The sequence below is a fragment of the Oncorhynchus keta genome, chromosome 1, assembly GCF_023373465.1.
Source record: "Oncorhynchus keta strain PuntledgeMale-10-30-2019 chromosome 1, Oket_V2, whole genome shotgun sequence".
NCBI lineage: Eukaryota > Metazoa > Chordata > Actinopteri > Salmoniformes > Salmonidae > Oncorhynchus > Oncorhynchus keta.
Genome location: NC_068421.1, coordinates 59,035,293 through 59,048,897, shown reverse-complemented (window position 1 = coordinate 59,048,897; position 13,605 = coordinate 59,035,293). Strand labels below are relative to the sequence as shown.

Genomic DNA, 13,605 nt, shown 5'->3' with positions numbered 1-13,605 from the left:
TGGTCGCCTGTGTCCACTCAGACTTTAAATAGATAGATTTATACAGAAATGTGAGCGCTGAAAGAATGTGCATTGTGTTTGGAACGCAGCGGGAGGATGAAAAAACAACATACACACTAAGCCTCCATTCATAACATTGTTTTTATATCCGGCCGTCTGCTAACTGCCCACAGATTCATTTGTGCCGTCACTGGAAAAACAGACAGGCAAAAGAAATGCCTTTCGAAGTCAGACCGGCAACCGGCCGAACTTCCTTACCAATTAATGAGTTGGGGCTTTTCTGTATGGACGGAAGCTGTCTGTCTGGTTGGCTGGCTGTGTGACTGTGGAATGCTTGGCGAGGAACATTTCAGAAGGCAGGTGACTAAATGTTCCGGTAAAACCCCGAGACGACGTTCCCTGATACGACGTTCTGGTGAAAGACTTGACAGCTTAACTCTTCGCAGAAACCCGCTTCCATTGGCCTACAGGAATAACCTATGCTTACTGCTTAGTGCCTTCCCAGTCTGCTGTCTGTGTTACATTACCTCAGGTTGAGACAGCCTCATGAAAATGTCACATAGCGCTGCTATCTCCGGAGAGCCTTTACCCTTTCCACTGCAAGTTCATGTGGAGAGAGGGGAGGAGAAGGTAGGAGGCGCCGGTGAATAAAGAGCTTCGAGCCATCGGAGATAGCAGGACAAGTCAGCCGAGTGAGCTAGCTAGATTAGTTTGGTTTTGGTTGTGATGTGGCAGCGTGGCTGGTTGTGTTGGTGGTGACTGCTGAGTGCAGAGCTTTGTTAGGCCCAGGGGCCAATGCCTTTTTGTCTGAGGGCAGGGCTTAAGAAGGGGGTGTTAGGCTAATTGTTAGCTGAATTCCTTTGCTCAGTGGGACCCCCCCTTCCCCAGGGAACCAGGCTGCGCCATTGTAGGGCTGAGCGAGTGAGAAGGAGAGAAGGAAAGAGAAAAATTGTGAGGAAAAGAGGGAGTGAGAGAGCTCTCCATGCCTTAGGATTAGACCTAGCTTTAAGACCCACTCCCACTGCAGCTGCTTGGTTCAACAGAGAGGACAAAAATGAACAAAATGAGTCCCGAAAGAAGGAAAGGAGGGGTAGATATCCTCTCCTCCCCCTCCTGTCTCTTCCTCCCACCAATCTACTCAGTATCTGTCAGGTCAGGTTAGTCTAGTTCAGGCTCTGGCTGCGGGAGGCAGGGTGGAACGGTGTGGAGAGAGAGAGAGAGACTCTCCCAGCTTGTTTAATCCAGCCCAAAGCGAATTACCTTTGCGGTGGGTGCATTCTACTGGAAGACTAATTTCTGTTAAAATGTTAACGCTCTGCCTCACGTTAGAGTTGTCAACATGGCTAATTCTGAACACCTAACTCTGTTCTAATGTGGTAGCCCTTCATATGGTCCTCTCCTTCTCTTTAACCTCTGTCTCAGTCCTCACTTCGTCTCTGGACTATGTCTCTTCTCCTCATTTCTGACCTGTGTGTCAGATTCAGTCTGACAGGTGTCCTGAGCCTCTCACTGTCTGTCGTGCTTCAGCGTGGTTGACCCACCAAGGCTAGGACACCAGGCTAGGACACCAGGCTAGGACACCAGGCTAGGACACCAGGCTAGGACAACAGGCCAGGACAACATGCCACTGTACATCATTTATCACCCGCCTGTCAGCAAGCATGTAAGCAGCCACCCGGCGGCCAATGACACACACACTGCTGAGCAGCAGTAACCGAGCCATCTAACCCCCAGCCTATCTGTCTCAACCTATAGCAACGACAGCCAACCAACCACGTCAGGTGCCCTTTCATTGTTGAATGACAAGAGAGAGCGGGGGGGAATGTAAATTGCGTCTAAAAGTCATTTAAGACCTCATTCCCCTGCAGGGTTGTCGATGCCCTTTTAACGCCTGTCAAAACGGGGATGTTCGTTCGCTCCCTTTGACTGGTCTGACTCCTTCAGTTTGGCCCCTTCTTTTCCATTGGGTTGCCTTTCTACCTCTCCTCTCTCTCTGTCTTCTTCCCTGGGCTCCAGATGGTTAGGATGGATGGCAGGACAAAGGCAGGGCTGTGTGCTGTCTATGTTTCCCAGGCCTGTGTTTACCCTCTGGGCTGTTCTCTGCTCTGCTGCTGGCCCAGGGCCCAGGCCAACCAGGAATGACATGTGGCTGTGTTGGATGATGGGCCTGTAGCTGCAGTGATTTATGGATGCCACAGGGATTAGGAGAGTAGTGGAGCACGGGGAAACTGCAAGGCCTCAGGGGTTTGGCTCTGTGTCATGCTTTACTCAGAGAAGTAGGCCTGTATGAACACAGTGTTTTTTTCAGTGTTCGGTAAAATTACGTTTGATTGACTCTGGAATAGGTGGGGCTCCATTCCACTGCATACAAATGGAGGACAAGTATCAAGCCCCTTTCAGCTAGTGCCGATTTCGGTGGGATGTACTGGAAGACCTTAAAAAGCATGGTTTTCCTGTAATTAAACCCAGGTTGTTTTCACTGTAGTTTGAGCCCTCACCCACTCCGCCTGATCCCCTGAAGCTCAGAAAACACAGCTCTCCTTCTGTGAGATCACAAGAATTATCAAGGTAAACAAACAAACAACAACAAACAACAACAGTTGGACAACTGTTAATGAAGCGGAATCTTTAAGAGATCAATAGAGGAGAAGCTCCTTTAATCTCTTCTGCATCCTTCCTACGCAGCCCTCCTCCTTCTCTGCCGCCCTCGTTCCCTCCCTCTTTGGCCAGGCTCTAGAATGTCATTGATTATTCATAGATCAGCCTCTTTCTCTCTCCCCCTCTCGTCTCTCTGCCTTGCAACATGGTGGTCAGTAGCTACTAAGTCCAGCTGAAATACTACCCCAACCCCAACCTGCATACAGTACTGTATGTAAAATAGCTTGTGTGTTAGTGGGGTGTTTACAGTCATTCTCTGGCACAGTGGAGGGTGAGGGGTAGGGGGAGCCTCTCCGGTTGTTTTCCTGCTGGTTGGAGTTCAGGGATTCCACATGGGCTTTTGGAGTATTCTCCTTATGCTCACCCTATACACACACGCCAACAACCTCACACCGCTCCCTCTGGTTTCTTGGGGTTGGTCCACACAGGGTGAGATGAGAGGACAGGAGAAGGTACAGAGAGAGAGAGAGAGAGCGAGAGGGGGCTGGGGGAGGTAGAGAGAGCGGGATGGATGGTAAAGGGAGGAGTGTGGGGCCAGGTGTACGTGGTTCTCATTGGTCTGCCCTGAGCAGCTGCACAGCAGGGGGGGAGCTGGAGAGGGTTTTTGTCCTCATGGCTCAGTCAGCTACGGCTCTGTGTCTATGGTTTACTCCTGTCAATGCCTTTAGTCTCTGTAGGCTTTAACTGGGCCTGTGAAAGCCCTGAGTGTCTACTGAGGACACATACACACAGCTCCGCTCCAGGGGAGGACGGGTACAGACAATAAAGGGCTGATGGAGGAGCAGCACAGGGTGCAGGAGGGTTGCGTGACCAGAGAGGGAGAGAGAGTACATGGAAAGAGGGACCTGTCCCTTACCTAATATTTGCTTCTGGTGATTCCCAAGAAAATATGTGCTGTTACTTCCTTCTTTTTCTGTGCATAGTGCGTCAGAGAGCAGTGTTAGGTCACAGAGAAACAGGAAGGAAGATGTGATTCTCCCTGCTGGTGTGTTTGTCCTTGTTTCCTTCCTCCCATCCACCTCTATCTTTCTATCTATTCAACTCAATTAAATTTCAATTCAAGGTATTTATTGGCATGGGCAATATATGTTAACATTGCCAAAGTGAAGTAGATAATAAACAAAAGTGAAATAAACAATAAAATTAACAGTAAACATTACACTCACAAAAGTTCCAAAAGATTAAAGACATTTCAAACGTCATATTATGTCTACATACAGTGTAAAAGGGAAAATAAACATAAATATGGGTTGTATTTACAATGGTGTTTGTTCTTCACTGGTTGCCCTTTTCTTGCCGCAACAGGTCACACATCTTGCTGCTGTGATGCCACATTGTGGTATTTCACCCAGTAGATATGGGAGTTTATCAATATTGGGTTTGTTTTTGATTTTTTTGTGGATCTGTGTAATCTGAGGGAAATATGTGTCTCTAATATGGTCATACATTTGGCAGGAGGTTAGGAAGTGCAGCTCAGTTTCCACCTCATTTTGTGGGCAGTGAGCACATAGCCTGTCTGCTCTTGAGAGCCAGATCTGCCTACGGCAGTCTTTCTCAATAACAAGGCTATGCTCACTGAGTCTGTACATAGTCAAGTTTGGGTCAGTCACAGTGGTCTGGTCTCCCCTCCCTCCAGTTCTACTGCTCACGTCAGCTCCAGCATCTATACAAGCAGGCCGGTGTGCACGTGTGTGTGTGTGTGTGTGTGTATGCTCTAATAATAGCGGTGTAGTGTGGTTAATGACTAGCCAAACACACACACACACACACACACACACACACACACACACACACACACACACACACACACACACACACACACACACACACACACACACACACACACACACACACACACACACACACACATAGGTTAGGTCCTGCCTCAAAAACATTCCCAGGGGTCCAGCCAAGCCAAAGGCCGGACGAATGTCTGCACCGGGAATGCATTCAGGACCCCACACCACACTGCCCACCGCGAGTGTCTGTGTGTTAACGTGTGTGTGAGACTGGGTTAAAGTCAGTATGTGCGGCAGCCAAACTCACATATACTTGACATTTAAAAGCAGGGAAAATGGCTGTAGTCTTTACACAGTATTAAAGTGTGGAGGCAGAGAGGTTGTGTGTCTGATGACTTGTAAAGAACCTCCGGAGTTTGTGTAACTGCATGGGCACATTGTTGGGTCTGACTGTGTTTGTGTGTGTGTGTGTGTGTGTGTGTATTTGTTTGTGTGTGTGTCCTATAATGAGGCCATGCCCCAAGCTCCAGTCCTTCCTCATTCAGCAGGTCTTGAGCTGTGTGACCCCCGCCTGACCAGCTTTTAGGTGCAGGAGACAACCCCACGCTTGTTTGAGACAACCCCACGCTTGTCTGTGGCTTTAGACTAGAGAGAGAGAGGGAGAGAGATGGAGAGCGAGCGAGAGAGAGGCAGAGAGAGATACATAAAGGGCAGCGGAAGGAGAGAGAAATCCCCTTTCTCTCATAGAAAGAGAGAGAGCGAACATAGAGGGGTTTCTTTCCTGTGTAAGAGACGACAGGAGGGGAGAGGAGGGGGGCGCGCAGGGGGAACAAAGCCCCTGGCAGAATGTATAGCCGTTGCATGCAGGCAGCTGAACAATGCCCCTAATGCACAAGAACCCCCTTGTTACTCTTATGCACGAGGCAGGAGATATAGTCCTATGGTATACGACACTCTTATCTAGTGTGGAAAACATTGAATACCATGTGCTGAATAGCCCAGTCCTTGTTCTGTTTAATGCAGTTAGTTAGTATGCACTGCCAGGACTAGTGAATATTTATAGCCAGAGAATCACTCTGCTCAATCCGATAAGCAAATGAAGGGAAGAGGTAAATTAAGCCCACACAGAGTCTGGAATTCATTCCGATGGGGGAAGAGGAGGAGGAGGAGGGAAGGCACAATCGATTTGAAAAAAACGTCCCCTCCCCATCACCCGTAGGGCGAAATTCCACAGCCCGCGCCCTTCCCCTCCACCCCATCTAGCCCTCTCTGGGGACACTGGCCCATGGAGGGGGGGGTAGAGTGGTAGGGGGAGGCAGTTGGGGGTCGAGGGGGATGCTGGGTCAATGAGCTGGAAGCAGGAGACTGCAGTCATAAAGAAGGAGTAGAGGGGGAAAAATAAAAAATCCCAGGCTCTCTTCGCTTACCATTTCCATTCGCTTGCATTTTCTATTGAAAGCCAATAGTAGTGTCCTCGGCTGGAGATGGATGGCTGCACTGGAGCTAAAGTTTAATCAATAGGTCTTTTTCATTTGCCATCGATCCATGTTTAAAGCTACTGCTTCTGCTGCGGCTGCCATGTGTGTTTGTGTGTCAGTGTGTACGTGCTTGTGTGTTTGGTGTGCGAGGTGTGTAAGTGTGTGTGCCTGTGTGTGCCTCAGTGTGGTCGAGGGTGTCCTTCCATGTGTGCACATGTGTTTTGTGTGTTTGTCCGTGTGTGTGTGTGTGTGTGTGTGTGTGTGTGTGTGTGTGTGTGTGTGTGTGTGTGTGTGTGTGTGTGTGTGTGTGTGTGTGTGTGTGTGTGTGTGTGTGTGTGTGTGTGTGTGTGTGTGTGTGTGTGTGTGTGTGTGTGTGTATGTTTTCGAGAAAGAGGGAGAGATGGGCTGTGCTTTGGGTTATTGACATTCTAGACCATTATTTAATTATTTCATTCTGAGACAGATACTAATGGAGCTAGCTAATTGATTGTGGTTGCCGTCCCTTCCTCTCCAGCTCCAGAATGTATTTCTAAATTAAATGAAGGCTGAGTTGGGTGGTGTGGGCAGGCATTCACAATGGAACCGAAGGCCTTTCCCTCGAGATCAGCCTCTGCTATAGGCACATCAACAGCCAGAAATGCACTTAGTCGCACAGCTATGACTAAGACACTCATTTGGGATGCCAGCCGTAGTTATGTGACTGCATATGATAGGAAGAAATTAGAGTGTACGTGCAGTAGTGAGTGTGTGTTCTCTCGGTGATTGTGCAATCTCAGGGAGACTGTCCCAGTTCTCCCAAACAGTGATAAGGGTTTGAGAAGAAGGAAACATGGCTAATATTTCACAGTGGGGCATTTCATTACACACCCCAGACACTAACAAAAGTGTGCGCGTGCGTGTGCATGTGCGTGTGTGTGCGTCTCTGTGTCTGTGTCTGTGTCTGTGTCTGTGTCTCAGAGTCTACAGAATGATCACAGCAGCATGTCTGTTTCTCTCTCTCTGTCTGCACCCCAGCATCATTACCAAACCAGCCTATGTTTTTTTGTCCTCTTCCTGGCCTTAGATAACACTGAACACACACTGAACGCACACTGAACACACACTGAACACAACACTCTGTTCCCTCAAAAATACACTCTTCTCTAAGAACCTACATATGTTTTATTCATTTTTTATTTGTTGAACTGTGCTCTGTTGGACTGTGCTCTGTTGGACTGTGCTCTGTACGTCTTGCAAAGCAGGGTGTATCAAAAGGTCATGGAAAAATCTGACTGTTTGAAAAATGCTTGACCTTCTGTTTTCCTCTCCTCCCTCCAGGTGACCGTGTGCGTCAGACAGAGAACCGTGCGACACGCTGCAAGGTGGAGCGTCTACAGCTCCTGATGCAGCAGAAGCGCCTGCGCCGGAAGGCGAGGCGGGACTCCAGAGCACCCTACCACTGGCTGCCCAACCGCAAGGCGGGACGCAGCAACAGCAACAGCAGCACGTCCAGCGAGGGATCCATGGACCTCGACTTCGATGACTCGGTGTGGAAGCCAGACGTCAAGGCCGACATGAAGACTGAGTTCGTCATGGCGTAATGACAAAGACGAGGATGCTGATTGGCTGGATAATGAAGAGGCAGCAGAGGACTCGGGTTAAGGAAGTTGGGGATGGTTTCAGAGGTATGGAAAACAAGCTGGAGCCGAGTGTGGAGCATGAAAAATAGAGAGAGGGAAGAAACCTAGTCATCCTCTTCTCTCGCTGGGACAACGAACTGTCACACCAAAAGCCTCCCTGTTGTCTTTCATCTTATTATATCTTCAACAGCCTCCTACCATTAGAAATAGACAACAAAAACAACAAAAGATTTTTGACGTTTGGACTGGGAACGGATATGTATGGACTTACAAGACTACGTTATGCATACGGACTGCAAAAATATGTACTTCCTATGAGGAACAACTAAAACTGAACTGAGCATAGCAGACTTGGATGGGGGTGGTGGTGTTTTGGTCTTTTTATTCTGTTTTTCTGTTTTAGTTTTACAAGGAGAACTCTGGAGAGAGATTCACACTGGACTTCTGAGCAGGATTGTCGGTGGCTGGGGCCGTGGTGTAACTACACACAGGACAAACAGACAGACAGACAACCCCTGGCCCCAGAGCCATCCCTGGACTACTCTAATGGGCATTCCAGGTCTCCACTTCACCAACCAGAGTCGACTTTTTACCTATTGGGTTAACTTTTTATTTCCATTTTGAAACGTAATATTATTTTATTTTTTTCTAAACAAATATGTAGCATTGTTCAAAAAGCATTCAGGTTTTCATAAACAATTTAAAAAGTAGTCGTTGATTTGCACATTTTTCATGATTTTGGAACAGCAGGTCAGAGTGTGCAGGAAGTGGGATATGAGGAGCAATGACTCATTGGAAATGGGGTTTTGACTAAAGTTTTGACTATTACATAAACAGCAACCTCAGTAACATACAGTAGGGTATTAATAGGAATGAATTAATGAATAAAATAAAAACATATTAATGGAGTGCTTCAGAAGATTTTAAAATCATGATTACAAAATGTATATGGAAACAAATCTATTTTTATTTCACTTTTTATCTGCTGTTTTCAAAAAACAGTAGCCAAGTATGGCTTGGGTCAAGCCATTCAATAAATTGATAGCTAACAAACATATTTATTCAATCATTCATCAGCTCATTCACTCATTAGGGTCATATAGCCACAAACAAATAATGGATAAAAATCCCATTGAACCCAACTACAAGCCTATTTCAAATATAGGTGGGGATCTCACATTTGTATGATATTTAGCAGGGGTTTATAAGCGTGTGCGTGTGGGTGTTTGTGTGTGACAGTGAAGATGGCTGATTCACCCCTTTCGTCACTCAAACAATGGAGGTTCAGTACAGAGAATACTCTCCATTTCTCGCCATTCAGACACTCTAGATATCTTTCCCATGTATTCCTTTTTGAACCAACATCCCACTTTAACCAAGGCGTTTGTTAGAAAATGTTGATTGTGTCAAGCTACTTTCTAGTAATGGAAAAGAGAGGTGGAAGAAAGCTAAGAAATCCCAAGCAGGGAACCTGTCTCCAGTTTCATCAACCAGTGCCTCCACCAGTGGATTCCCTCACATGTCAGATTAGGCCATTTACAGACTTACTAAGAGATTTGCTGCTACATGGGACTTTGATAGACGGGGGAAAAGTGACTTTTCTTTGCAAAAAGTGTGAATTATCCTGACCTTTTTATTGTTGGAAGAAAAAATATATACATGAAACTGGTGCTTTGGATAATTTGGGGAGAAATAATGCTTAGCCGCTTTGTTGGTTAGGTTATTATTTCCATAGAACAGCAACACTGTCCTGCTCCAAGTATTCTCAAAGCAAACCAACGCAGATGAAGTAAGAATGGACTCATATCTTGCTTACTCTGAACTGAACATTCCCTGGACAGTGATGATCATGAGCAAAGCCCTAAACGCTGGTTCAACCAACACCGTTCTCCTCAACATGGAGACAAGGACCCAGGCAGCAACCAGCCCTTAGTCCTCTCAGCATAACTCAATAACATAGTGTTCAACAAGGTGCATGTTTGGGACTAACTAACAGGGAAAACCATTGGACCAGAGTACGCATCGTCACAGAACCCAGACTTCTATGTAAAACACAATGTCTGACCCTACCCTACCTTGATTGCACTCACAGAGTTTTCAGTGGGGGATTACCTGTTTGGTAAACCTTGTCTTTTTGTCAGTGGCCTTACCTTTCACTAAACGAGACACGAGGGGACTGGGGGACACGGTGGGGATGTGTGTTTGTTTCTTTACCTGTGTTTTGTGAAGACGCCATTGTCACTGAGGATTCGGGCATCTCTTGTTTGTGCTTTTAGCAGGTGGAGTCTCTATTATGTCAAGGCTTCTGTGCCTTAAAACGTTGCCCTTGCAGTGTGGGTCAGATATGAGATGAGCAAATGATTTCCATTGATGAATTCATGAATGAATATAAAAGGCTGTAACCACATGGGAGCTGTAGTTTTTAGGGGTAAGCACGCTGAGTGAATTAATATCGATGTGTTTGTAATCAGTGTTTGTTCGTCAATCCGTCTTCCCATTTTCTCTCCAATGTGTTGCTATGTTTGTCTGTCTTCTTTGTCCGAACACCCCGCTCTGTCCTGCCCACCGACATTGACAAAACAAAGTACCTGAGGTGGAAGTTTTGACTGCAGAGTGCTACTATGGCAACAAACTGCCCGGACTCTGACTGGACAGGTGTCTTCTGAGGACGTGAGACCACATGACATGCACTTCCTGTCTCCTTGGACAAGACATTTCAAAGGACAATTCACCCCCCCCCCCCTAAATTGAATTAGATTTTTGATATATGTATGAACTATACTCTGTGTGTGCCTCACTTATGTGTGAAAAAAAAACAAAAAAAAAACATAAAATGATGACATGGGATGAGATGATGGGACAAAAGAGGTGTGGGGAGGGCATTTACAAAACAGTTTGTAGGTGGAGTTCTGATCACATCATTTAAGTTGCCTGTTCTTTCTTGTAGCCAACCATTGAAAAATAATAACAGGAGTCAAGAATACAATTTACAATGTTCTAGCTATAGACCGGTGTAGCACATGTGTGACTGTATTAATTTATGAAACCAAAATGGTAACTGTGAATTCTGTATTTCTTTGTGCATTTTTTTAAGTGGGAGAAGGTGGTTGGGACGTAGAAACGACTAATGCCTATGTCCTATTTTGTTTTTGGTGAAATATAACGGAAATCATGTTTCCCCTAAAAAACTAAAAAATGTCTACATATATTTTTTTCTTAAGCAATACATTTCAGTGTGACTTGTGATAGAACATTTTTCTTTTTTAGGTAATAAATAAAAAACAAAACGAATACGCCCAATGGTCTGTGTCGGTGTTGTTCAAATCCCTATTGAAGAATATTTAATTTTGAGTATTGAGTGAAATGTACCGAATAAGAGTTGGGTTTCATATGAAAGTCTGTTTCATAAGGTAATCAGATAGGAGTGACATTAGGAAAAAGAAGAAGAGCTAGGAAGTACATTGATAAAGTATTACTTTACCCATCATATACAATGGCAAAGATTTGAGCAAGTATACCAGCTGGCTCACTCTGCCACCGAGGAGAATGATAGAAGAGAGCAAGAAAAGGCAGATGAGATCTCCCACTTATCCCCAGCCGGGCGGAAGATGAGAGGAAGTCGAGAAAAGAGAACGAAGTGACAGATTGGAGAGAGAGATGGTAGTGCAGAGCAGTTGGTAAGCAAGTAGTTCATGTGAAATGAGCTAGCTCTCTAATTCCTGCAGTTAGAGTGTCAGGTTCTGAAGCACACACTCAGATTGGAGAAGGAATGCTGCTCAGAACAGAACAGAACAGAACAGCATGTCTTGGATATGAGGAAATGCCTGAAAGACTTGCACTTGAAAGGACCAAGCTACTGTATGTCAAGGCATTGCTGCTCAGAATGTGTCAGGCTAATGCTGCATCACATTCCCTGGATGGATGTTATTTACAGGGGGAAGCAGCAAAGCTGTGGGTGGAAAAGCTGTTTTGAAAGTGGTGTGTTGCTATAGTGATCTTGTAACGAGGTCTGCTAAATAAAGGAAGAGAATAATTTAGAGCTACTAAAGTTTGTGGATTACAGATGTAGGATCTTAATTTGATCCAGTTTGCTACGGCAGGAAAATAATTCTGCAGCAACAGGAAATGTGAATTATTGTGTGGATTATAATTCATGGACATTTTTCTCGGGGTGATCATTTTTTTCCTATGGGAAATTACATTTTGAAATGTCAAGTTTATTTTCAAAGGGTGATCAAATTAAGATCCTACATTTGTACATAAAAGAAGATAAGGGTAACATTTAGGAGGAAGAAGCAATTTGTTTCATTTTAGCATTAAGTGGTAAAGTGAGGTATTTTCCTAGGAAGTTCTGAGTCTTTTAGCAATCACTAATGATCCACTTTGATAAAATATGTGGTCTTCCCTTTCGTAGTATTTAGGCCTTGGATGATCCACACACTTTTATCTCTGACGTGGTATCAGAACGTGGTGCTTTTGTTATCCGATTAGAATGCAATAAATACCATCTGTGCCAACCTCCAGCCAGCAGATGTATAGCCTTGTTTAGACCTTGGCTATGGAAGATAGCTATGGAGTAGGACTGTAGAGGTGAAACTCCTCACCCCTTTCTTTCCCTGTGATGATAGATGCAGCTAATCAAACCCTCCCACTCGCTGCCCTTCTCTACACAAGCATATACACAGCCTACAGCAGGAAATAAATGCTTGACATGCCACTTTAATAAGGAATCCCACACGAAGGCAGAATATCGATGAAACTAAAGATTAGCCATTGATCAAACTCTGCCATTCGATTTAGGAATCAGTTCCCAGAACTAAACTCTCGATGGACCCTTTTAGCTGAGAGCAGGGATAGAGCTTAGTAGATATTGTGAGGGAAACCTCTATCATATTCATGGACGTAACTATTCCGATGATAGATATGCGAGTCCATTTGGGGAAGAAATATAAGGAGACACATTATTGAACCCTGGGGTACCCTGGAGTTATTGATTTGGTTACTCCTCAGAAAACAATAGAATGTACGGACGACATTGTAATCCAGTAGAGTAGAATTGGAAAGATCAAACCCCTAGCAGACAGACATCCCTTGGTGCAGGTGTGTAAGAAATGAGGTTTGCCTGTTACAATAACTGTCATCACTGTCTGTCTGTTCTGGCTTTTGATCTGATAGAAAAAAACTATAGCTGTAAATGAACAAAAACACAGCTGAGAAAAAAAGATGTTGACATACATTTGCTGAAAATATTGCAAACCCAATTGCACCCCCTGTACCTTTTGTGTCTTTGTTGTTTGTATATTCACCTTGCCACTGTAGCTGTCTATTACCCTGCTGTGTGAACCGAGAGCAGAGCGAGAGCAGAGAGAGAGCAGAGAGAGAGAGAACTATTATGGTCACACACTGGGTGCACAGTAATATTACAACCATGGGTTGACGAATTTCCCAGAAGAGGCCCTCTTTTTCTATTCTGACTTGGTAAACTTCTCTGCCTCCACACTGTGAGTGATGACGGCAGACCTGGTGTCACTATCTGTGAGCGCGTGATTGTGAGTGTGTTTGCGTGTGAGTGTGTGAGTTTCTACTCTAGAGTGAAACTGAGCAGGAGGGAAGAGATAGAAAGACCGTCTGTGTTCACTGAGACCACAACTGCCACCACAAACTGAAAACCCTGTGGTTCTGGGATACAAGAGGCTCTGTTCTTGGGTTTTCACATATTGTCTCATTTCAGTCGCCTCAGCTGTACCCCGACATGTGACAGAGAAGTGCGCACCAACGGAAAAACCTTGACATCTCACTAAACAACTATGCCCTTTTGTTGTTCAAATGTGAAATGATAGGACGCTAGGTTACATCCTCTACATAATGTTGCTGACTTTCTGGTTGCGAAACCAGGCTTTCTTTGAGATGGTTGGATACATTTGAATAATAACTAAAATCATTTGATTCAACTCAACTGTTTACGAAGTCTTCCTTCGTGTCCGATGGTTACACAACTCTGGGAATATCGCGTTGCATAAGAATCATGTCCACGATCAGAAAACAACCTCTTGTGATCACAAAGTCCTGGCTGGAATCAGAGTCTGGGTAATGGACTGAACACATTGAAAG

At 45.2% G+C, this 13,605-nt stretch overlaps 1 protein-coding gene across 2 annotated transcripts in view; it reads left to right on the top strand.

Moving 5' to 3' along the window:
* midn (midnolin) overlaps positions 1-10,789 on the top strand; it is a 34,126-nt gene extending 23,337 nt beyond the window's left edge. For both annotated transcript variants that reach the window (XM_052529459.1, XM_052529458.1), the window contains one exon: positions 7,193-10,789. In XM_052529459.1, coding sequence (XP_052385419.1) covers positions 7,193-7,455 — 263 coding nt within the window. In that variant the 3' untranslated portion in view covers positions 7,456-10,789. The remainder of the gene's footprint in view (positions 1-7,192) is intronic.
* The last annotated feature ends 2,816 nt before the right edge of the window (positions 10,790-13,605 follow it).